The sequence below is a fragment of the Chanodichthys erythropterus genome, chromosome 2, assembly GCF_024489055.1.
Source record: "Chanodichthys erythropterus isolate Z2021 chromosome 2, ASM2448905v1, whole genome shotgun sequence".
Classification (NCBI taxonomy): Eukaryota; Metazoa; Chordata; class Actinopteri; order Cypriniformes; family Xenocyprididae; genus Chanodichthys; species Chanodichthys erythropterus.
The window spans coordinates 37,406,103-37,425,617 of NC_090222.1; the positions used below are offsets into that span (position 1 = coordinate 37,406,103).

The 19,515-nt window shown below is 35.1% G+C and overlaps 1 protein-coding gene across 1 annotated transcript; it reads right to left on the reverse strand.

The window, feature by feature from the left end:
* Positions 1–498: 498 nt before the first annotated feature.
* On the reverse strand, positions 499–17,194 carry ifnlr1 (interferon lambda receptor 1). The gene is made up of 7 exons (XM_067397406.1): positions 16,977–17,194; positions 15,497–15,623; positions 8,528–8,700; positions 8,144–8,310; positions 5,365–5,506; positions 4,263–4,387; positions 499–2,387 (listed from the first exon to the last, which is right to left on the reverse strand). The coding sequence occupies exons 1-7, from the start codon at positions 17,017–17,019 to the stop codon at positions 1,632–1,634; spliced, it is 1,533 nt and encodes a 510-aa protein (XP_067253507.1). The 5' UTR covers positions 17,020–17,194; the 3' UTR covers positions 499–1,631.
* Between the last annotated feature and the right edge of the window lie 2,321 nt (positions 17,195–19,515).

A 19,515-nucleotide genomic window follows, 5' to 3' on the forward strand; every position in this document is an offset into this window, starting at 1 on the left:
ACAATAAGCGGATTTCGCCTCGGATGTGCGTCAATTTCGCTTCAAACGCTTGTTTTTATGCTTTCAAAATGTTCAAGCGGCAAACTAGACGCGGTAGACGCGAATTTGACGCTCTATTCGCGTTTGGTGTGAACGCAGCATTATACTTACGAAAAAAATGGAACTGGCTCTGCGTTCGTTGTAAGTATAATAGGAAAGGCGTAGGACATACAGCATAAGCTTTTTGAAGAATACGGAAAGCGGAAGCACGTGCAAGGTGATCATTTGTGTTTATAAAGCATATACAGTTGTATTTTTTTTGTTTCACACTCTTATTCCTCGTCTGGTATCGTTTAAAGCTCTTTGAAGCTGCACTGACTGAAACTGTAATTTTGACCTTCAACCATTTGGAGGCCACTGAAGTCCACTATAAAGAGAATAATCCTGGAATGTTTTCCACAAAAACCTTCATTTCTTTTCGCCTGAAGAAAGAAAGACATGACATCTTTGAAGACATGGGGGTGATTAAATTATCAGGAAAATTTGATTTGAAAGTGGACTAATCGTTTAATTTCATTGGATAACTGTCACTTCAATACAGATCATCCAACACGAGCTGCAGAGTCGTACGTAGTGCAACAGGAATCAGAGTTCACTGATCACGTGACGTGATGACTGACAAGACCATGGCGGAGGATTCGTTGCACAACAGAGCCTAAGCGTTGACAAATGTCTTGTATTTTAGATTGTGCGCTCATCAGCACCGCCGCTCCCTGTTCACAGAATACACGCGAAAGAGAAAGTAAAACGCGAACGTGCATTCAAAACGCGATTTCAATACCTCGCATTTTGAAAGCGGCTCCGTGATGCATGCAAATATGAAAGCTATCTTAAGTCTGATTTATACTGGAGACTATTGTTCTAGTCATTGAGGATTTCTTAAAAATACTGTGTAAAAATATTTCTTGTGAACTCAATCTCGTGTCTCATCACACCCCTAGTTTACATGTTTAATTTTTTCCTGTTTATAGGATAATATCAGGTCAACACTGTCCCTTTGAATCCGTTTGAAATTGTACGTTTACATGAAGGCTTTTCAGTCTGATTGAGCCATCAATCCGATTGTAAACAGATATGTAAACGTAGCTATTGAACATCCTGTTTCACTCTGAAATACGTCAGAAGTTAAATAGGTTTTGAATAGAATGCAGACTTTCACGTTATTCAGTTTAGCACAACAAATACTGGTAAAACAGTCAATGTCAAAATGTTTTGCGATGCAGTAATGAAATGTTTCACTATGTATTTCAAGTTTGCCTACATTTTGACTCATGCATCGTGCATTCATTTAATAAGTTAAAACATGGATGTGTGGATAAATGAAACGGGATAACACTTGTGAATATGGCAATGCTACAGATAAGCTTTGTTTCAGTCAAAGTGCACAACTGGTGTGAAAACACTCGCTGCTTTTGAAATTCCCTTCAGTGTTGCTGGTGAAACGGTCCATCACACGGTCCATCTACCTGATGCAATGAGCTGGCGAGAACCAACAGAAGATGTTCTGTCATCTTTAGATGACCATCAAACATCTCTTTGTCTTGCATTGACGTACTCAAATGAGCACTGGAAAGAGTTAGACGCTTCGCCGGTTAGTTGCAAGACAAAGACAATCCTGGCATCTCCAGCGCCCATCTGTCTAGAGTAATCACACCAACTCTCGGTTCCTCTTCATCTCTGAAGTCCTCCTCAGGTTTAGTTAAGTCCTGCAGGTGGTCTGTCCTCTGAATATAAGTCCTTTGGTCTTGATTTCCCCCCAGAGGAATCCCCGGCACCCAGTTCTGCCTGTAGTTTGACGTCACAATGTCAGAAACATGACTGTTTGAGCCTACCTGTACAGACAGGTAGGCTGAGTTACACCTGGAGTCCTTCTGAATTAGATCAGTTAGTAAAGGCGTTTGTTCTCCAGTTAAACCTTCTGATTCCTCAGCTGCAGCTGGAGGATGAGTGTCAAACTGAAATAAACAGTCATGAAACCGCAGCTCACCATTTTCAGTCGGCCTAACTGGCACCACCAGAGTCTCGCTGCTGCTTTCAGCGACTGAAATGAACAAAACAGATTTTGAACCAGTTGAATCCAAGCTGGTCTCCTCTGTTCTGCCATCGGATGATGGTTCGTTGGAGTTTTGGAGGGGCAAACAAAGGCTGTAGTGCACTGAAGACTCCGCGCTGTTATGCACCGGGACGTCCTGTTGACATCTGTAGGGCTCCTGAGAGGCATAAGCATTCACATTAACCTTCTGCTGGGGAAAAATGGCCAGTGGATCATATCCAGTCCACACTTCCACTTTAGATATGTAGTCCCGGGGATCTGAACAAAATGGAGGACTGTTGTTGTTTGACAGCATCTGTTTTACAGAGAGAGTAGAAAGAATATCATAATTTAGTCTGCTGCGTGACAAAAACCGGGTAGTTTCAAAAGATGCTATTTATTAAATTGAAATTAATGTTATATATACTGAAAGACATTTTTTGTATTATGTTTATTTATTTTATTATTATTATTATTATTTTTGAACAGAATCAGATGCAAATTGCATGTTGTTTCTTGCATACTTAATTTAAAGTCATTGAGCCCATCCGATCACTTCATTCACTTATAACAGGATTTCTCAAATCACGGGTTGATGAAGAGCTAATAATTAATTTAATTATTACAAAAATTAAAATAAATAAATACATTTAAAAAAAATCAAAGTCAAAATCAAATAATAAAATGTTTTTCTTTTAAAATGATTGATTTGTTTATTTTAATTTTATATTTTTATGATTTAATTGATTTTTAGCAAGGGTTTTCTTTGATTTATTTTAAAAGGATTCATTTATTTTAAATAAAAAAAATTACTAAAAAGCAATTAAATCCTAATTTTTTAAAAATGAAAATAAATAAATAAATAAATCATTTTAAAATAAAAACAAACTATACCCTTACTAAAAATTTACAATTAAATAAAAATGTAAAAAAAAGTCAAAAAACTTTTACTAAAAATCAATTAAATCCTAAAAATGTAAAATAAAAAAAAATGAATAAATTAAAAATGATTAATTTGTTCATTTTAATTTTTACATTTTTATGATTTAATTGATTTTTAGTAAGGATTTACTTCGATTTATTTAAAAAGGATTCATTTATTTTAATTTTAAAACAAAATAAAACTCTTACTCAAAATCAATTAAATCCTAAAAATGTAAAATTAAAATAAATAAATAACTGTAAAATAAAAATAATCAAAATAAAAAATCAAATCATATTTTTTTTTAATTATTAATTACATTAATAAAATTTTTGTGATTTAATTGATTTTCTAATAAGGGTTTACTTTGTTTACTTTTATTTATTTTAAAAGGATTAATTTGTTTTAATTTTAAATCAAAATAAAACATTTACTAAAAAGCAATTAAATAATAAACTGTTAAAATAAATAAATAAATAAATAAATGCTTTACAATTAAATAAAAATGTAAAACAAAATGTCAAATCAAACTCTTACTAAAAATCTATTAAATCCTAAACATGTAAAATTAAAATAAATAAAAGTTAAAAAAAAAAAAAAATCTAAATACTAAATTTTTTTTTTATTTATTTGTTTACCTGCATGTCATATGACTATTAATCAACATCAGAGAACCGTAAACATGCAAATGTTTTTTTAAACTATTGACATATTTACTCCAAGGATATTTCTAGTAAATATTGTAGGTCAAAGGAATTTGATTGAATCCCTGACTTATGTACGATCCGATTGATTCTGTATTTGAAACGGAATGGTTTTATCAAACGAGCAGTGATCCACAGGGAAGTTTAAAAGTGAAAGACGTTTTGTCAATGAAGCCAAATATTGACTTAATTAACAAGAAGTTACACAAAAACCCAAGCAGAGCTCATTTACTGAGCAAATATTAACATGCATGATTTATCTTTTTTATTTTTAACTCAAATACCAAAACAGGGTAAATAATCCATGAAAGCACTGAAGTGCTCTGAGGAAAATCTGTGACTGCTGATCTGGCAGCAGCTGTTTGTGCTAACCGCCATCGACATGATAAACTCATTTTGTGCTGCCAAGAGCAATGCGCAGATAAGACACATTCCTTCAGGAGGCTTAAGGGAAACACAACGCACTTGTCAAACAGGACTTTTCACTGCCAGTAAGATGGGAAGGAGTCGATTCCAAGTATGTTCACCTGGAATTTCCGAGAGTCATTATGACACAATCACTTACCAGAACTTTCGGTAAGGAAGGCTTTCTCTTTACAGACAGCTGGCAAAGCATAATGGGGAGGATGATGAGCAGCAGCAGAGCCAGCAGACCAGGCCACAATAAGATATGAAACCAGGAATTAGGAGCTGAAAGACAGAGATTGCAGATGAAAATAAATAGAAACAGTTAAGTCTGTTGCCACTTTGTAACTGTGGTAATTCTAATGATAATTGTAAATAGTGCACACATTTCAGCAATTTTGTGCATGTCTTATTTGCTATAATTTTTTTTTTTTTTTGCATTTTATATATATTGTTGCACATGACATGCACATGACATGCAAGAAAAAAACGTAAAACGTTTCCTCGATTTATAAATCTTGCGCACAATTTATAAATCGAGGGAATGAAAAAAATTAATTATATATATATATATATATATATATATATATATATATATATATATATATATATATATATAAGATCAATTAAAAATGAAAAAAAATAAAAAAAAAATAAATAATAATTAATGAATACATACATACATACAAAAAAAAAAAAACCCCAAATAAAATAATTTAATTATTTGTTTAGTTAGGGGTCTTATTATGCTAATTTACAGGCTCATAATTTTGTTTATGGGTCTACTAGAATACGTTTACTTTATTTAATATTAAAAATACCTCATTATTTTACTTATAGTTTACATTGTTGCAGCACCTGTTTTCACTGCCTGTCTGAATGCTCTGTTTTAGTTTTGTTTCTTTTAAATCCCGCCTTCTGAAATGCACAGTCTGCTCTGATTGGTCAGCCTGCTACAGTCTGTTGTGATTGGTCTACCGCTTAAAGCGCGTGTCGGAAACGTAACGCCCCTTGCTATAAAAACTTGGAGGCGTTTCAGAAACAGTGTGCACTGATATAGAGAATAACTCTGTGCTTTGTAACTTTGCAGAACTTTTTCATGCTCAAATAGCAACATTACACACTAAAGACGTATGTAAAATAGCATTATAGGACTGGAAATAAAACACTGGAAACATGAAATGCTTTCCTAAATAATGGGTGTTCAGATTCGGTCAAGGCAGTTTTCTACACATCAATCAAAGCACAAGCTTTTCAATTACCTGAGACATTTTCACAAAAGGAGGCGCTTTCACTGTGATTGGACCAGCCGGGATGTGTGAGCGTATATACCACATTGCCACAGTACTGCACGTCTGTTTCCACAAGCCATATGAACACTGAGCGAGACGTGTACTCAAATACCTTCAAAAACAAGACACATTAAAGATGTTTAGTTGTCTTCCAATGGTGAATCTGATGATCATATGTCCATGTCACATTTCATAACAGAAAAAAACAAAACAAAAACAAATTATACATACATGTTAAATATTTCATATATATTTATGTATATACACACACACATACGCATGTATACACTCACTTTATTAGGTACACCTGTTTAACTGCCCATTAATGCATTGCAAATATCTAATCAGCCAATCATATGGCAGCAACTCAATGCATTTAGGCATCTAGACATGGTCAAGAGAATCTGCTGAAGTTTAGGCTGAGCATCAGAATGGGGTAGAAAAGTGACTTTCACATGGTTGTTGGTGCCAGACGGGCTGCACTGAGTATTTTAGAAACTGCTGATCTACTGGGATTTTTTTAGAGAATGGTCTGAATAAGAGAAAATATCCAGTGAGCGTTGGTTCTGTGGTTGAAAATGCCTTGTTGATGCGAAAGGTCAGAGAAGAATGACCAGACTGGTTCAAGCTACAGTAACTCAAATAGCAACTCGTAAAACTGAGGTCTGCAGAAGAGAGTCTCTGAACGTACAACACATCCAACCTTGAAGCAGAAGAGCTGAGCAAACTGAGGCTACAAAAACAAAAACTGAACAATAGAAGACTGGAAAAACATGCCTGGTCTGATAAGTGTCAATTTCTGCTGCGACATTCAGATGGTAGGGTCAGAATGTGATGTGAACAGCATGAAAGCATGGATCCGTCCTGCCTTGTATCAACGGTTCAGGTGGTGCTGGTGGTGGTGTAATGGTGTGGGGCACAGTTTCTTGGCACACTTTGGGCCTCTTAGTACCAAATGAGCACCGTTTAAACGCCACAGCCTACCTGAGTATTGTTGTTCATCCCTTTATGATCACAGTGTACCATCTTCTGATGGTTACTTCCAGCAGGATAACACGGCATGTCACAAAGCTCAAATCATCTTAAACTGGTTTCTTGAACACGACAATGAGTTCACTAAACTAAAAATGGCCTTCACAGTCAGCAGATCTCAATCCAGCAGCTTTAGGATGTGGTGGAACAGGAGATTCGGATCATGGATGTGCAGCCCTCATGCCATCCAAAATGTTTATTTCTTTCTTTTTTCATTTGAAAAGAAATGGTTTTTGAGGAAAACATTCCAGGATTTTTCTCCATATAGTGGACGGGTTGAAGGTCCAAATGTCAGTTTCAGTGCAGCTTCAAAGAGCTCTACATGATCCCAGACGAGGAATAAGAGTCAATTAACCACAATTTTTTTCACAATCTTTTTAACCACAGATGCTGGTCTTGCACTGCTCTGTACGGAAGAGGATTAGGGCCAAGCAATAATAAAAAAATAAAACCATCTCGAGATTAAAGTTGTTAAATTTCGAGAATAAACTCGTTAAATTTCGAGAAAAAAGTTGAGATAAAATGTTGAATAAAGTCGTTAAATTACGAGAAAAAAGGCATTAAATTTCGAGAAAAAAGTCGAGATGTTGAGAATAAATTCGCTAAATTACGAATTTGTTCTCAAAATTTAACGACTTTTTTTCTCATAATTTAACAAATTTGTTCTCATCTAATGACTTTTTTCTCGTAATTTAATGACTTTTTTCTCGTAATTTAATGACTTTATTCTCAACATTTTATCTCGACTTTTTTCTCGTAATTTAACGACTTTTTTCTCGTAATTTAATGAGTTTATTCTCAACATTTTATTTAGACTTGTTTCTCGAAATTTAAAGATTTTTTTCTCAAAATTTAACGACTTTAACCTCGAGATGGTTTTATATTTTTATTATTGCTTGGCCCTAATCCTCTTCCGTAGCTCTGTGATGCGCCACGCATTACGTAATCATGTTGGAAGGGTCACATGTGACATAACGATCCAGTGTCTACAAAGTGAACGTGCAAAGTCCAAGTCAAACACCCTTTACAAAAAAGGTAAAACATCGATGTCAGACTATTTTGAAGTTGGAGGAGAAAATCGAGAAAGTTTTTCACCCTACAGTGATACTTCCGCCTACGTCACGCGTGACCTTTCCAAAATGATTACGTAATACGTGGCGCATCACAGGACTAGTGCAAGAATTTTATTTTTTTTTAGAAAATGAGTGATAGTTTCTCTAGATAAGACTCTTATTCCTCATCTGGGATCATGTAGAGCGCTTTGAAGCTGCACTGAAACTGACATTTTGACCTTCAATCCGTTCAATCCCCAGTGAAGTCCACTATATGGAGAAAAATCCTGGAATGTTTTTTCTTTTCGACTAAAGAAAGAAAGACAAAAACATCTTGGATGACATGGGGGTGAGTAAATTATCAGGACATTTTAATTCTGAAGTGAACTAATCCTTTAAGGCAGTTCTGAAGATAAAAGGGCTCCAACCCTGGTACTAGTAAGGTGTACCTAACAAAATGGCTGGTCAATGTGTGTATGTATATATATGCAAAACAAACAAACAAACAAACAAACAAACAAACAAACAAAAACATTATATAACTATGCATAAATACATTTTGCATTGGGAACACATTTTCAATTATTTGCTGTAAGAGAGCAGTAATGATATGAATCCCAATCAAACTGGATGCATATGACTGAAGGAGAATCGGGAATAATAACCTTTCCCTCCACTGACTTGGGTTGTGTCAGATGAACTATGTACTTAACGCCTCCCCAGGCCCTGATGCTTTCAATGGAGCGATTCCATGGGATCATCGGCGGGGACACCGTTACGTTCAGATGAGTTTTGTTTGATGCGACTGACAGCTGTGGTGCTGCCAAAGTGGCTAAAATGAGTGAAACAGAACAGTTATAAAGAGATGCTATATAGAGTTTGAGAAACCATCATGCAAATTAAGCAATTTTTCACTTTATTATGGTTTTGATAAACATATTTAAACATATTTACTGTTGAGTCAATCAGAGTCAATCCTGAATTTAATCCATCAGAGAACCACTGATCTAAACAGATGATCACAAATATAATTCAAATGAAAGTCTTACTTTGCCGGAATGGAACAAACTTCACGTCACCCACGCACTGTCCATCGACAGTAATTTTGGCATGACATTTAATGCTTATATCGGCCAACACATCACTCATCACATCAGTCAGGTCACAAACAGGAGTGGAGATGTTCTGGCACCACGTCACCGGTTGATATGAATTCCCATATCTGCAACAGAACAGAAATCAGTCAGAATAATATATACAGACTTACAGTGATAACATTACATAAAGAAGTTGCTGGAATTAGATACAAATTGTAGTCAATTAAGGATTCCAAAGTACAAGACAAAAACTGTAGTTAGTAACAATCCATTGCATTACACATTTTAGGTTACTTTTGACCTAACTCGTTAATCACATTGAATTGAATGGGATAATCTTGTACCATATTGATATGAAATACACAGAAAGAAAATATATTCCATTCCTTGTTATCAACAACATGAAGTGCATTAAATATTACATTACGTGAATGTTTCCCAGATGGGGTTTGTGAAGGAACAGGGGGTTATGAGTTTAATGTAAAACTAATAATTAAATCATAAAAATGTAATAATAATAATAATATTTAATTTTTTTTTTAAAGACAAAAGCCTTCCAAAGACATAGTAATACTTGGTTAAATGACTCACTGAGTGATAATTCCAGTAGTAATTGTGTTCATCAGGAGTTGATTATATATCAGTGTTGCAATGGTGAGAAAACACAAAGTGAAATGATTTCTGTAAATTCAGTGATCAAATGCTGTGTGGTCTGTCAATTTTCCATGTAATTATGGCCACCTGCCTAGTGGCTGGTACATGTGTGCAACTCCACAAAACTAGAAAGCTTTTTTTGAAAGGACAATTTAAAAGATGAAAAAGAAGAATTAGGGAGAATCAATAGATTATGAATGATTTACTGCCATTGTGTGAGTAATATGAATTCATGCAATTAGTAAGTCTGATTACAAGTATTTTAAAATGTAATATAATCTAACTACAAGTACTTAATTTTTGGATTCTGATTACATTACATGTAATCAGTTACTACCAGTGTTGGGGAAAGTTACTTTTAAAAGTAATGCATTACAATATTGCGTTACTCCCTAAAAAAAAGTAACTAATTGGGTTCAGTGGTGTAACTTTGTTTTAAAAAGTGTGTGGAACATGAATGTGTGTGGTGGGGGTATTGTAATTGTATTATTACAATAATAAATGCACAAAATTTATTGACATAGACCTAGTTTAATATGATAGTTTTCCTCTACTATTATACAATATATTGTTAGTCCTGAGAGTGTTTGCATCAGTCAATAAATGCATGGATCCACGTTTTGTGTTAGATTGTTTTGGTGGACTAGTGGTAGAGTTTTTGTTCAGCGTGCCAGAGGTTCTGGGTTCTAATCCACCCTTGTATCATTTATTTATTTATTTTTTTTAATTAAAACCAAAGACAGAGCAGGGACACGGTTATGTGCATTTTGTTTTGTGATTTCACTGAAACGAAAGCCTAAACATGATATAAGCATGGAAAAACAGGTGCCAGAAGAATGGAAATATAGGAAATAAAGAGAAAGAAAATCAGAGGCAATGTACTGTATCTAATGTGTAATTGTTTTCTACAATTAACCCTTTTCACATTTCCGGGTTTCTCAGAAGTGGAAGTTGTCATAGTTGGCTAAACTTCTATAGCAGTGAATGAGAGATTACAATAAATATATTTGTTGTGTTCCCATTTGCTCAAATAGCAAAAGAAAAACTCAACAATAGTGTTTTCACAACTTTCAAAAAGAGGAAACGACTGAAACGAGTCTCCGCAACAGCGTTAAGCGATAGTTTGAAGCGATATAGCGACGATAACAGCGCCAGATCTTTAACACAAATTAACAAATTTCTAATCAGCTAGAGATGTTCTTTTAGTATTATATATGTGCCGTGAGATGTTTTAAAAAGTGGAGGGGACAATATCGACCCTGGCAAAAACCCATCCCTCCCGCAAATTACACCTATGATTGGGTTACTTTTTATGAAAAGTAATGCATTACATTACTTTTGCGTTACTTTTTCTCACCTGGCCTAAGCTTGCTTGCTTGTTTTTTAATAACAACAAAAAAAATTCTATTTTTGGCAAATGCTAAGGCCCTTTCACACAGAAAGTGAAATGAATAAGCATCAGGCTGAATGAAATGCATATGTACACCTGTACAGTAGCTCAAAAAAACCTTTCAGCTGTGCTGCCATTCTGGATTAAAGAAGAATAGGATACAGGAGAAGTTCAACACTCTTATTTCTAAGTCTAATCTCAAGTAATTTTTACTTATTAGTATGGTTGAATTAGATCATTGAAGGTCAGCAGCAAAGACATTGGTTAATAAAGTGAGATTAAATACATAAAGTATATTTGTGTCATTTAATATATTTAATTATAACAGGTTTGCATTTCACTGTTTTTATTCCTTTTGAGGTAAAAGTAACTTAGATATTTTGTTGTAAATTGAAAAAGTAATGTTGTTGCTTGAAAAAGTAATCTGATTACGTAACTCGAGTTACTTGTAATGCGTCACCCCTGACACTGGTTACTACCCAGCACTGGCTGCATGTACTGTAACAGACAACACAAGTAAATTAATCATCACCCATTAATCACAGTTATTGTTTCATTACAGTCCTGGTGAGTGTACACAGAAACTGTTTTAACTGACCAGACCAACCAGACTCTAACTATTCTACACATTACACACCCTGTATACTGTGTGCATGTGTCATATAATGTGTATTAATGTTACACCTGAGTATCTGATAATGTTTATTGCCATCTTTGGAGCAACCCTACCTATGATAAGTCAATAGACACTAATTCCAATGCTCATTCTCAATGCAATCATTTTAATTACACATTTCCAATGTGTAAAATCTCTTTTTGTTGAACTAAACAGAGCAAACTGAGAAATGAAAAGCCAGGAAAGAGTATGAAGGCCATTCAAAGCTCCCTTTGCTCCTGTATGAAGCGCTGTATGGATGAGAGAGGAAGAATGAGAGGTTAAGAGGTTGGACTGGTGAGCAGCAGATCCACATTACAGTAGTGGGATTATCTGGAGCTTCTGAAGCTTTCGTCCCTCATCCCGTCAGCCTCACTGACCCTCCCAGCATGCACTGCTGCTCCCTCCATTCCCATCAGATTTATTTTTACCCATCAGTTTCCCTGCAAAGCATAACTGTGACTGGTGAAAAAGATTCGGTGCCAAGGCCAGAAAGGGCCAGCAAAATTTCGCAGACGCAGCTTCTTCCTTCTCCGATTCTAATTGCAGTTCACAAACCGAAGAAGAGATTCACAGCCGGGTGACCACAGCGCGTCCTTCACCAAAGCAAAGTCATGAGTCTGAGACTTTGTGCTGTTATTCACAGAAAACAGAAGGACTGGGAGGAAAGATTTAAACCCATGGCCAGCTAAAGCTTTATTTCAATTATATATATATATTTTTTAAAATTTGGTATTATTTCTGATGTTTGTTTTTTTTAACTGTGAACGCCATGTGTTTAAGGACTCTAATGCTGCAGGGAATTATGTCATAACAACACAGCTCAAGGAAGAGACAGAAGAACAGTAGCCTAAACTAACATAAGCATGGAAAAACAGGTGCTAGAAGAATGGAAATAAAGGAAATAAAGAGAAAGAAAATCAGAGGCAATGTACTGTCTAATCTAATGTGTGCGTTTTCTACAATAGACTTCCGCAGTATTCTGGGTTTCTCAGAAGCGGAAGTTCTTCTATAGCGGTGAATGATAGATTACAATAAATATATTTGTTGTGTTCCCATTCGCTTAAATAGCAAAAGAAAAACTTCACAATAGTGTTTTCACAACTTTCAAAAAGAGAAAAAAATAGAGAGCAATTGATAACGGGAATTTTACCGTCACTCCCGCAGCCGCTGTATTAGAAACACCCTCACAGCAGTGTTAACTAGTTTTTTGTAATTTGATGCAAAGGTAATGCAATACTAAGTATAGTGTTATAAATGTACATATATTTTTTAAAAATGAAAATATAAAAAACTTTGCAGGATTTACAATGCTCATCACAGTCTGTGAAAAGGGTCCGCTACAATGATTTGCTTTTTTCTTACAAAAAATTGTTCCCATTATTTCAAAGTCTCTGTCAAACCCCTTTTAATTCCTCTATAATTGGCAGTGTTACTAAAATCTAGGTGTGAATAATTTTATATCTATAATTGCATCACAATATAAATAACATATCGCCAGTTAGCCATTTCAAAAGATTTACAAAATATAGATTCTGGGAATCAATCAATCATTTTGGATCTAACAGCATCTCATGCTGTTGCTAGAGGAGGAGTACAGTGAGAAGTGCCTGGTTCCCACAGTAAAGTTCAGTGGTAGTAAAGCTCTTATATAGGGATGTATGAGTGCTGAAGGTGTGAGGGAGTTGTGCTTTATCAATGCTGTCATGAATTTTTTCAACATGACAATGAGGATATGCATTCTCCTAAGGTGAAAAACCTTCTGTGGACATGTATTGCTCTCAATCTTAAAGGTGCCCTAGAATTAAAAATTGAATTTATCTCGGCATAGTTAAATAAGAAGAGTTCAGTACATGGAAACGACATACAGTGAGTCTCAAACACCATTGTTTCCTCCTTCTTATATAAATCTCATTTGTTTAAAAGACCTCCGAAGAACAGACGAATCTCAACATAACACCGACTGTTATGTGACAGTCGGGGTGTACGCCCCCAATATTTGCATATGCCAGCCCGTGATCAAGGCATTAGACAAGGGCAGGATGCCTGGATGTGCACAGCTGAATCATCAGACTAGGTAAGCAAGCAAGAACAATAGCGAAAAATGGCAGATGGAGCAATAATAACTGACATGATCCATGATATCATGATATTTTTAGTGATATTTGTAAATTGTCTTTCTAAATGTTTTGTTTGCATGTTGCTAATGTACTGTTAAATGTGGTTTAAAGCATTTAAAGGGGCCGCAGCCTAAATCGTCTCATATTTAAAGTACTTATGAAATCAAAATTGACCTTATTTATTTTGTTAGCTCAAATTGCTAGTTTTGTGGTGAACAATTCATCCATGCAAGTCAATCCACACAAAAAAAATGTTTGGCTTTGTAATATTTAATCAAAATTTGAAAATGCTCCTCCCCTCTGCAACGGTGCCCCTTCTCTAATGACATCAGTTTGACGGCTTGGGTTGAAAACGCTTAAACCACTCCTTTGCAACCGTTAGTCTGCTATGAGAAGGAGCGCTGAAATAAAACTCTGCCCTCTATTCAATATTCCGTTTCACTTGGAAATACGTCACAACACTGGAAAAAAGTTGTTTGCAACTTCTGATTCACGCAGACTTTAATGATGCCTCAAAATAGGCAGTTAAAAAAATGTATTAAAAAAATCTATGGGGTATTTTGAGCTGAAACTTCACAGACACATTCAGGGGACACCTTAGACTTACATTACATCTTTTAAAAAGAAGCTCTACGGCACCTTTAACACTCTTGTGGGGGATTCTGTAGAGACGAGCTGAGCAACACTCCCCATTAAAGATCAGGGCATTTAAGGAGCTCATCATCCAGGAATTAAACAGGACAGATGTGACAATTTGTCATGAACTTGTACACTCTATACCAAGAAGGGTCAGAGCAGTATATTCAAAATTATGGAGGGCATACTAAGTACTAGAATATTATACATTTGTTGAATTAAATCTAGGGTGTACTCATTTCTGCAATCCTTGATTTAAACAAAATTGGCTATTAACGACATATTTCTCAGTATTTATTATGTATATGTTTAATACATTTTAGTTTTAATACATTTGAGTTTAGTTTTAATATTTTATTCAGAATACAACATAGATGACATATCAAATGTTTAAACTGAGAAAATGTATCATTTTAAGGGAAAAATAAGTTGATTTTAAATTTCATGGCATCAACACATCTCAAAAAAGTTTGGACAAGGCCATGTTTACCACTGTGTGGCATCCCCTCTTCTTTTTATAACAGTCTGCAAACGTCTGGGGACTGAGGAGACAAGTTGCTCAAGTTTAGGAACAGGAATGTTGTCCCATTCCCATCCTATTTTTCGCCGCAGCATTGGGGAAATTGGTGATCCTCTGCCCATCTTGACTTCTGAGAGACACTGCCACTCTGAAAGGCTCTTTTTATACCTAATCATGTTGCCAATTGACCTTATAAGTTGCAAATTGGTCCTCCAGCTGTTCCTTATATGTACATTTAACTTTTCCGGCCTCTTATTGCTACCTGTCCCAACTTTTTTGGAATGTGTATTTATATGTATATATAATTTATGTATTAAATATGTGTATATGTACATAATATATATGCCATTTTTAAAATATATATTAATGACAATGATATATGATATTAATCATTACTTTAATATACTTTAATATAATAATACATTTATACATCTACTGATACATACATGCCTAGCAGCAGTATAAATGCTATGGATGTGCTCAAAGCCTAAATCAGAATTCGGAAAGGAACGGACAATGAATAACGCATTCTACGGAGCCCCTAAAGGGACATAGGCTTGCTGCTGTAGTCGGTTACATTACAGTACAGTGCATCAGATTTCACGTATCACATGGTACCACTTCAAAGTGAAAAATGAGCACGCATTCAAAAGCATTTTCAATACCCCGCATATTGATAGCAGCTCCCTGATGCCCTTGTATTATATACAATATGATTACACAATAAATTTGCATGAGAATGTAAAAGCATTGAAATATATTTATATCCTTCCATATATTGCATCATTTCCTTTTTCCGAAAATAGTATTAGGCTTCAGGCACATCCCTAATAAAATTTCTACTGTAAAAAGATCCATACTGGACACATTTGTACTGTCAAAGAAAAGACAAAGGAAAAGTAAAAGAAAAGGTCCAGCCAGGTTTTTCTCTGGCTCTGTCACTCACAAGTTGTACTGAACACTGTAGAGAACCGTTTGACCCGGAATGTCAACAGCATCCCAATGGAGAACGCTGAAGAAATTCTTGGACTTGAAATAAGCCTTCGTCAGATTACAGCTCTGGCACCAACAACCTACACACAAACAGGAGACGAGAAAAATAAAAGTGACTCAAAACTCTGAACATCTTTCAGTGATGATAGAATAAATCAGGTGATGATGTTCTAGACTTAGTGTCTTTTGTCTAAAAGTAAAGTGGATCCTTTCTCCCTTGGGAAGGTTTTCCATTTATACCCTACAGCTGCTGTGGTTACAACACACATAACAGCACCAACACACATCAGAACACACACATACACACAGCATAAGCTCCCATAATAATCATTCCACATGCTACCAAGAGAGGAAACAACATCCTTAAAGCTACATCCACAAACCCGCTCCAGTTCTTCAGGCTGTTTGGACATGAATCAATAAATCGTAGCATAATGCTATAACCTTTAAACCTCAACTTTCCTCTTGACAAACTTTCCTATTCTACTTTCAGCAATTGATGGACAGAGTTTGATGAGTATCTGACAGCAAGATGATGATCCCAGTTCTCCATCGATCATAAGCCGGAATGAATAATCTCTTCACGTTTTGGTTTTCTATGAGGAAAACTGAACAGCTCCAAGCATACCAGAAAGCCTTATTAATTTTTCTAGAAAGTGTAAGACAAAGCCCAAGTAACTTCTAGAGAATAGGTTTTGATTAAATAAAATGTGCCAGGTGGTCTGTAATTTGATTAGAAACTGAAATATAATACTAAAGGAGACTTTAAATTACTTTTGTGTCTGCACAAATACTACTAATAAAAAACCACATGCTTAATGACCTTTAATTATAAGGGAAATATACGGATTCATTTCTTTTGCACAGGAAAAATCAGAAAACAAATCTTTAAAAATACTATAAATTACATTTAAAAACATAATATTGATGCAATCTCATATTATGATTAATTCCCTGTCATTTTAATGGCAAAACCGTAAATAAAATTTTAATACATGAAATTATTTCATTGTTTGATAAAAAAGGGAAAATTGTGTAAATGAATAAATAAATATATTAAATAAAAATATGTACCATTAATATATACTATTACCTGTGATGTAAAGTGAATAATTTAGACATGCATCTTGCATGCAGAATATTGCTCAAATTAAGCAAAAATCAAAACTTGCGCTAATTGTCACAAATGTGCAAGGAAAAAAAGCTAAATAAATATATTGTTATTGAGAGAAAAAAGAAATTAAAATGAAATAACTAAAAATATATTTTTAAATAAATAAAATAGAAAATATTTTGTGGCCAGTAAATATTTATAAATATTTATTTTTACATTTATTTTATATATAGAAATATTCAGCCCATACATTTTCTCAATTTAAAAAGCAAAAAAAGAGTTGATTTTAGACCATTTTTTTTGGTTTTATTTTACTCACCAGCACAACAGAGCAAAAAAATGGCAGCTCTGAGAGGCCACATATCCAGACGTGTGAGAATATCTCCAACTTCAAATAAAGATCCAGTGGTTAAAGACACAATATTCTCATTATTTCCTTGAGACTCTCCCAACAATTGTCATTTCCACAAACAAGAAAAATCACATTAAGTCATACGGTGGGATATGCGCTACACAATGACAGAGTCCGTCCCCGCTTTACACGCTCTGTTCCATCTCTAACCGGTCTGGAGAAACGTCTAAACATCCTCAGGTGTGAACTTTGGAGCGTCTTATCAGCACGTTCCTGTTTTCTGCTGTTGGCCTCCACCCATTAATGGGCGTCTGTAGAGGTGTCCTCACCACAGCCACATCTAGAATTTCAGGTTTCTTCAGCTGAAAAACTGAAACTGTAAATGAAGCACTTCTCAGAATGGTGTGAGAGAAGGGAAGCACACCTTCGGGCTGGGATGTGGGTGGTTCAGTTGGCATGTGCTGTACTATATTACCTGTAATGACATAAAACAACATTTTACAGCATGACATCACATGTAACTGAATGCGTGACAGACTAACAAAAGTAAACAAAAGGTTAACTTTCATTTCCACAAAAACGTGTACATAATAAGGCTCTGATTATCCTGACCTCTGCGCTTTAGTGTCAGTGGGTAATGCATTCCAAGTCGACTGAGTTACATAAACATATTATTTTAATTTACATTAATAGTAGATTAATGCATTACTTTTTTAATTTACAACAAAAGTTACTTGTACAAATGTTGTGCTGCTTAATATTTTTTTTATAACGTGCTATTTCAGGATTCTTTGATTAATAAAAAGTTAAAAAAGAGCAGCATTTATTGAAATTAAATCTTTTGAAACAATATACACTACTGTTCAAATGTTTGGGGTCAGTATTTTTTTTCTTTCTTTTTTTTTGGAAGAAATTAATACTTTTTTCAGCAAGGATGTGTTATATTGATAAAAGTGATAGTAAAGATTTATATTGTTAGAAAATATTTCTAATTTGAATAAATGCTGACTATTGAAGTTCTTTTTGGAAAACTGGAACGTCATTTCATGCGGACTGAAGAGGACAAGGACAACCCAAGTTGTTATCAGCGCTCAGTTCAGAAGCCTGCATCTCTGATGGTATGGGGTTGCATGAGTGCGTGTGGCATGGGCAGCTTACACATCTGGAAAGGCACCATCAATGCTGAAAGGTATCCAAGTTCTAGAACAACATTTGCTCCCATCCGGACGTCGTCTCTTTCAGGGAAGACCTTGCATTTTCCAACATGACAATGCCAGACCACATACTGCATCAATTACAACATCATGGCTGCGTAGAAGAAGGATCCGGGTACTGAAATGGCCAGCCTGCAGTCCAGATCTTTCACCCATAGAAAACATTTGGCGCATCATAAAGAGGAAGATGCGACAAAGAAGACCTAAGACAGTTGAGCAACTAGAAGCCTGTATTAGACAAGAATGGGACAACATTCCTGTTCCTAAACTTGAGCAACTTGTCTCCTCAGTCCCCAGACGTTTGCAGACTGTTATAAAAAGAAGAGGGGATGCCACACAGTGGTAAACATGGCCTTGTCCCAACTTTTTTGAGATGTGTTGATGCCATGAAATTTAAAATCAACTTATTTTTCCATTAAAATGATACATTTTCTCAGTTTAAACATTTGATATGTCATCTATGTTGTATTTTGAATAAAATATTGAAATTTGAAACTTCCACATCATTGCATTCTGTTTTTTGGAATCGGGTTTGTATAAAATACAATCATTTGGTCTCACAAATTTCATTAAGCAACAACAAAGGAAACTGAGGTTGGAGAGCCAGAAATGCTGTTCTCACTTAGGTTATTTGTGTAGTATGTTCCAGGCTTTACACCATCCCTGCTTTTTGAAAGACATCTACCATGTCTGTCTAAACAATAACGTTTCTCCTATTCTTATTTGCTGTTTGAGTCTAGTTCTGTCACAGAGACAGATGTGATTCCTCACAACTCCTATTTCACTGAGATCTGTCAGGCAGAAGGACATTTTCTGCAAGCTATTCCATGAAAAAATAATCACTTGCACCTTTAATCTCAAACAGGTATTGAAGTCAATGGCTGAAATCCAGACAGTGAGTGGAAAATAATCTGCCACTCTCATCGATGAGATGGAATTCATACAGGTGAAACACAGAACAGGTAATATGATGCACTGCAGGAACAAACCCAGTTCCACTTTTCATTTTTCTAAAATCAATAAGCTTTATAGATCTTAACAGGAATGTGTTTAAAATAATATTTTTCATGCTTGTACAGTGAACCATAAACAATTATTGCACATGCAGGGATAGTTCACCAAAAATTCTGTCATCATTTACTCACCCTCAGGTTGTTCCAAACCTGTATATATTTCTTTGTTCTGCTGTACACAAAGGTATATTTGGAAGAATGTCAGTAAACAAGCAGATCTCGCCCCCATTGACTACCATAGTAGAAAAAAAAAAAAGATGGCAGTCAGTGGGGGGCAAG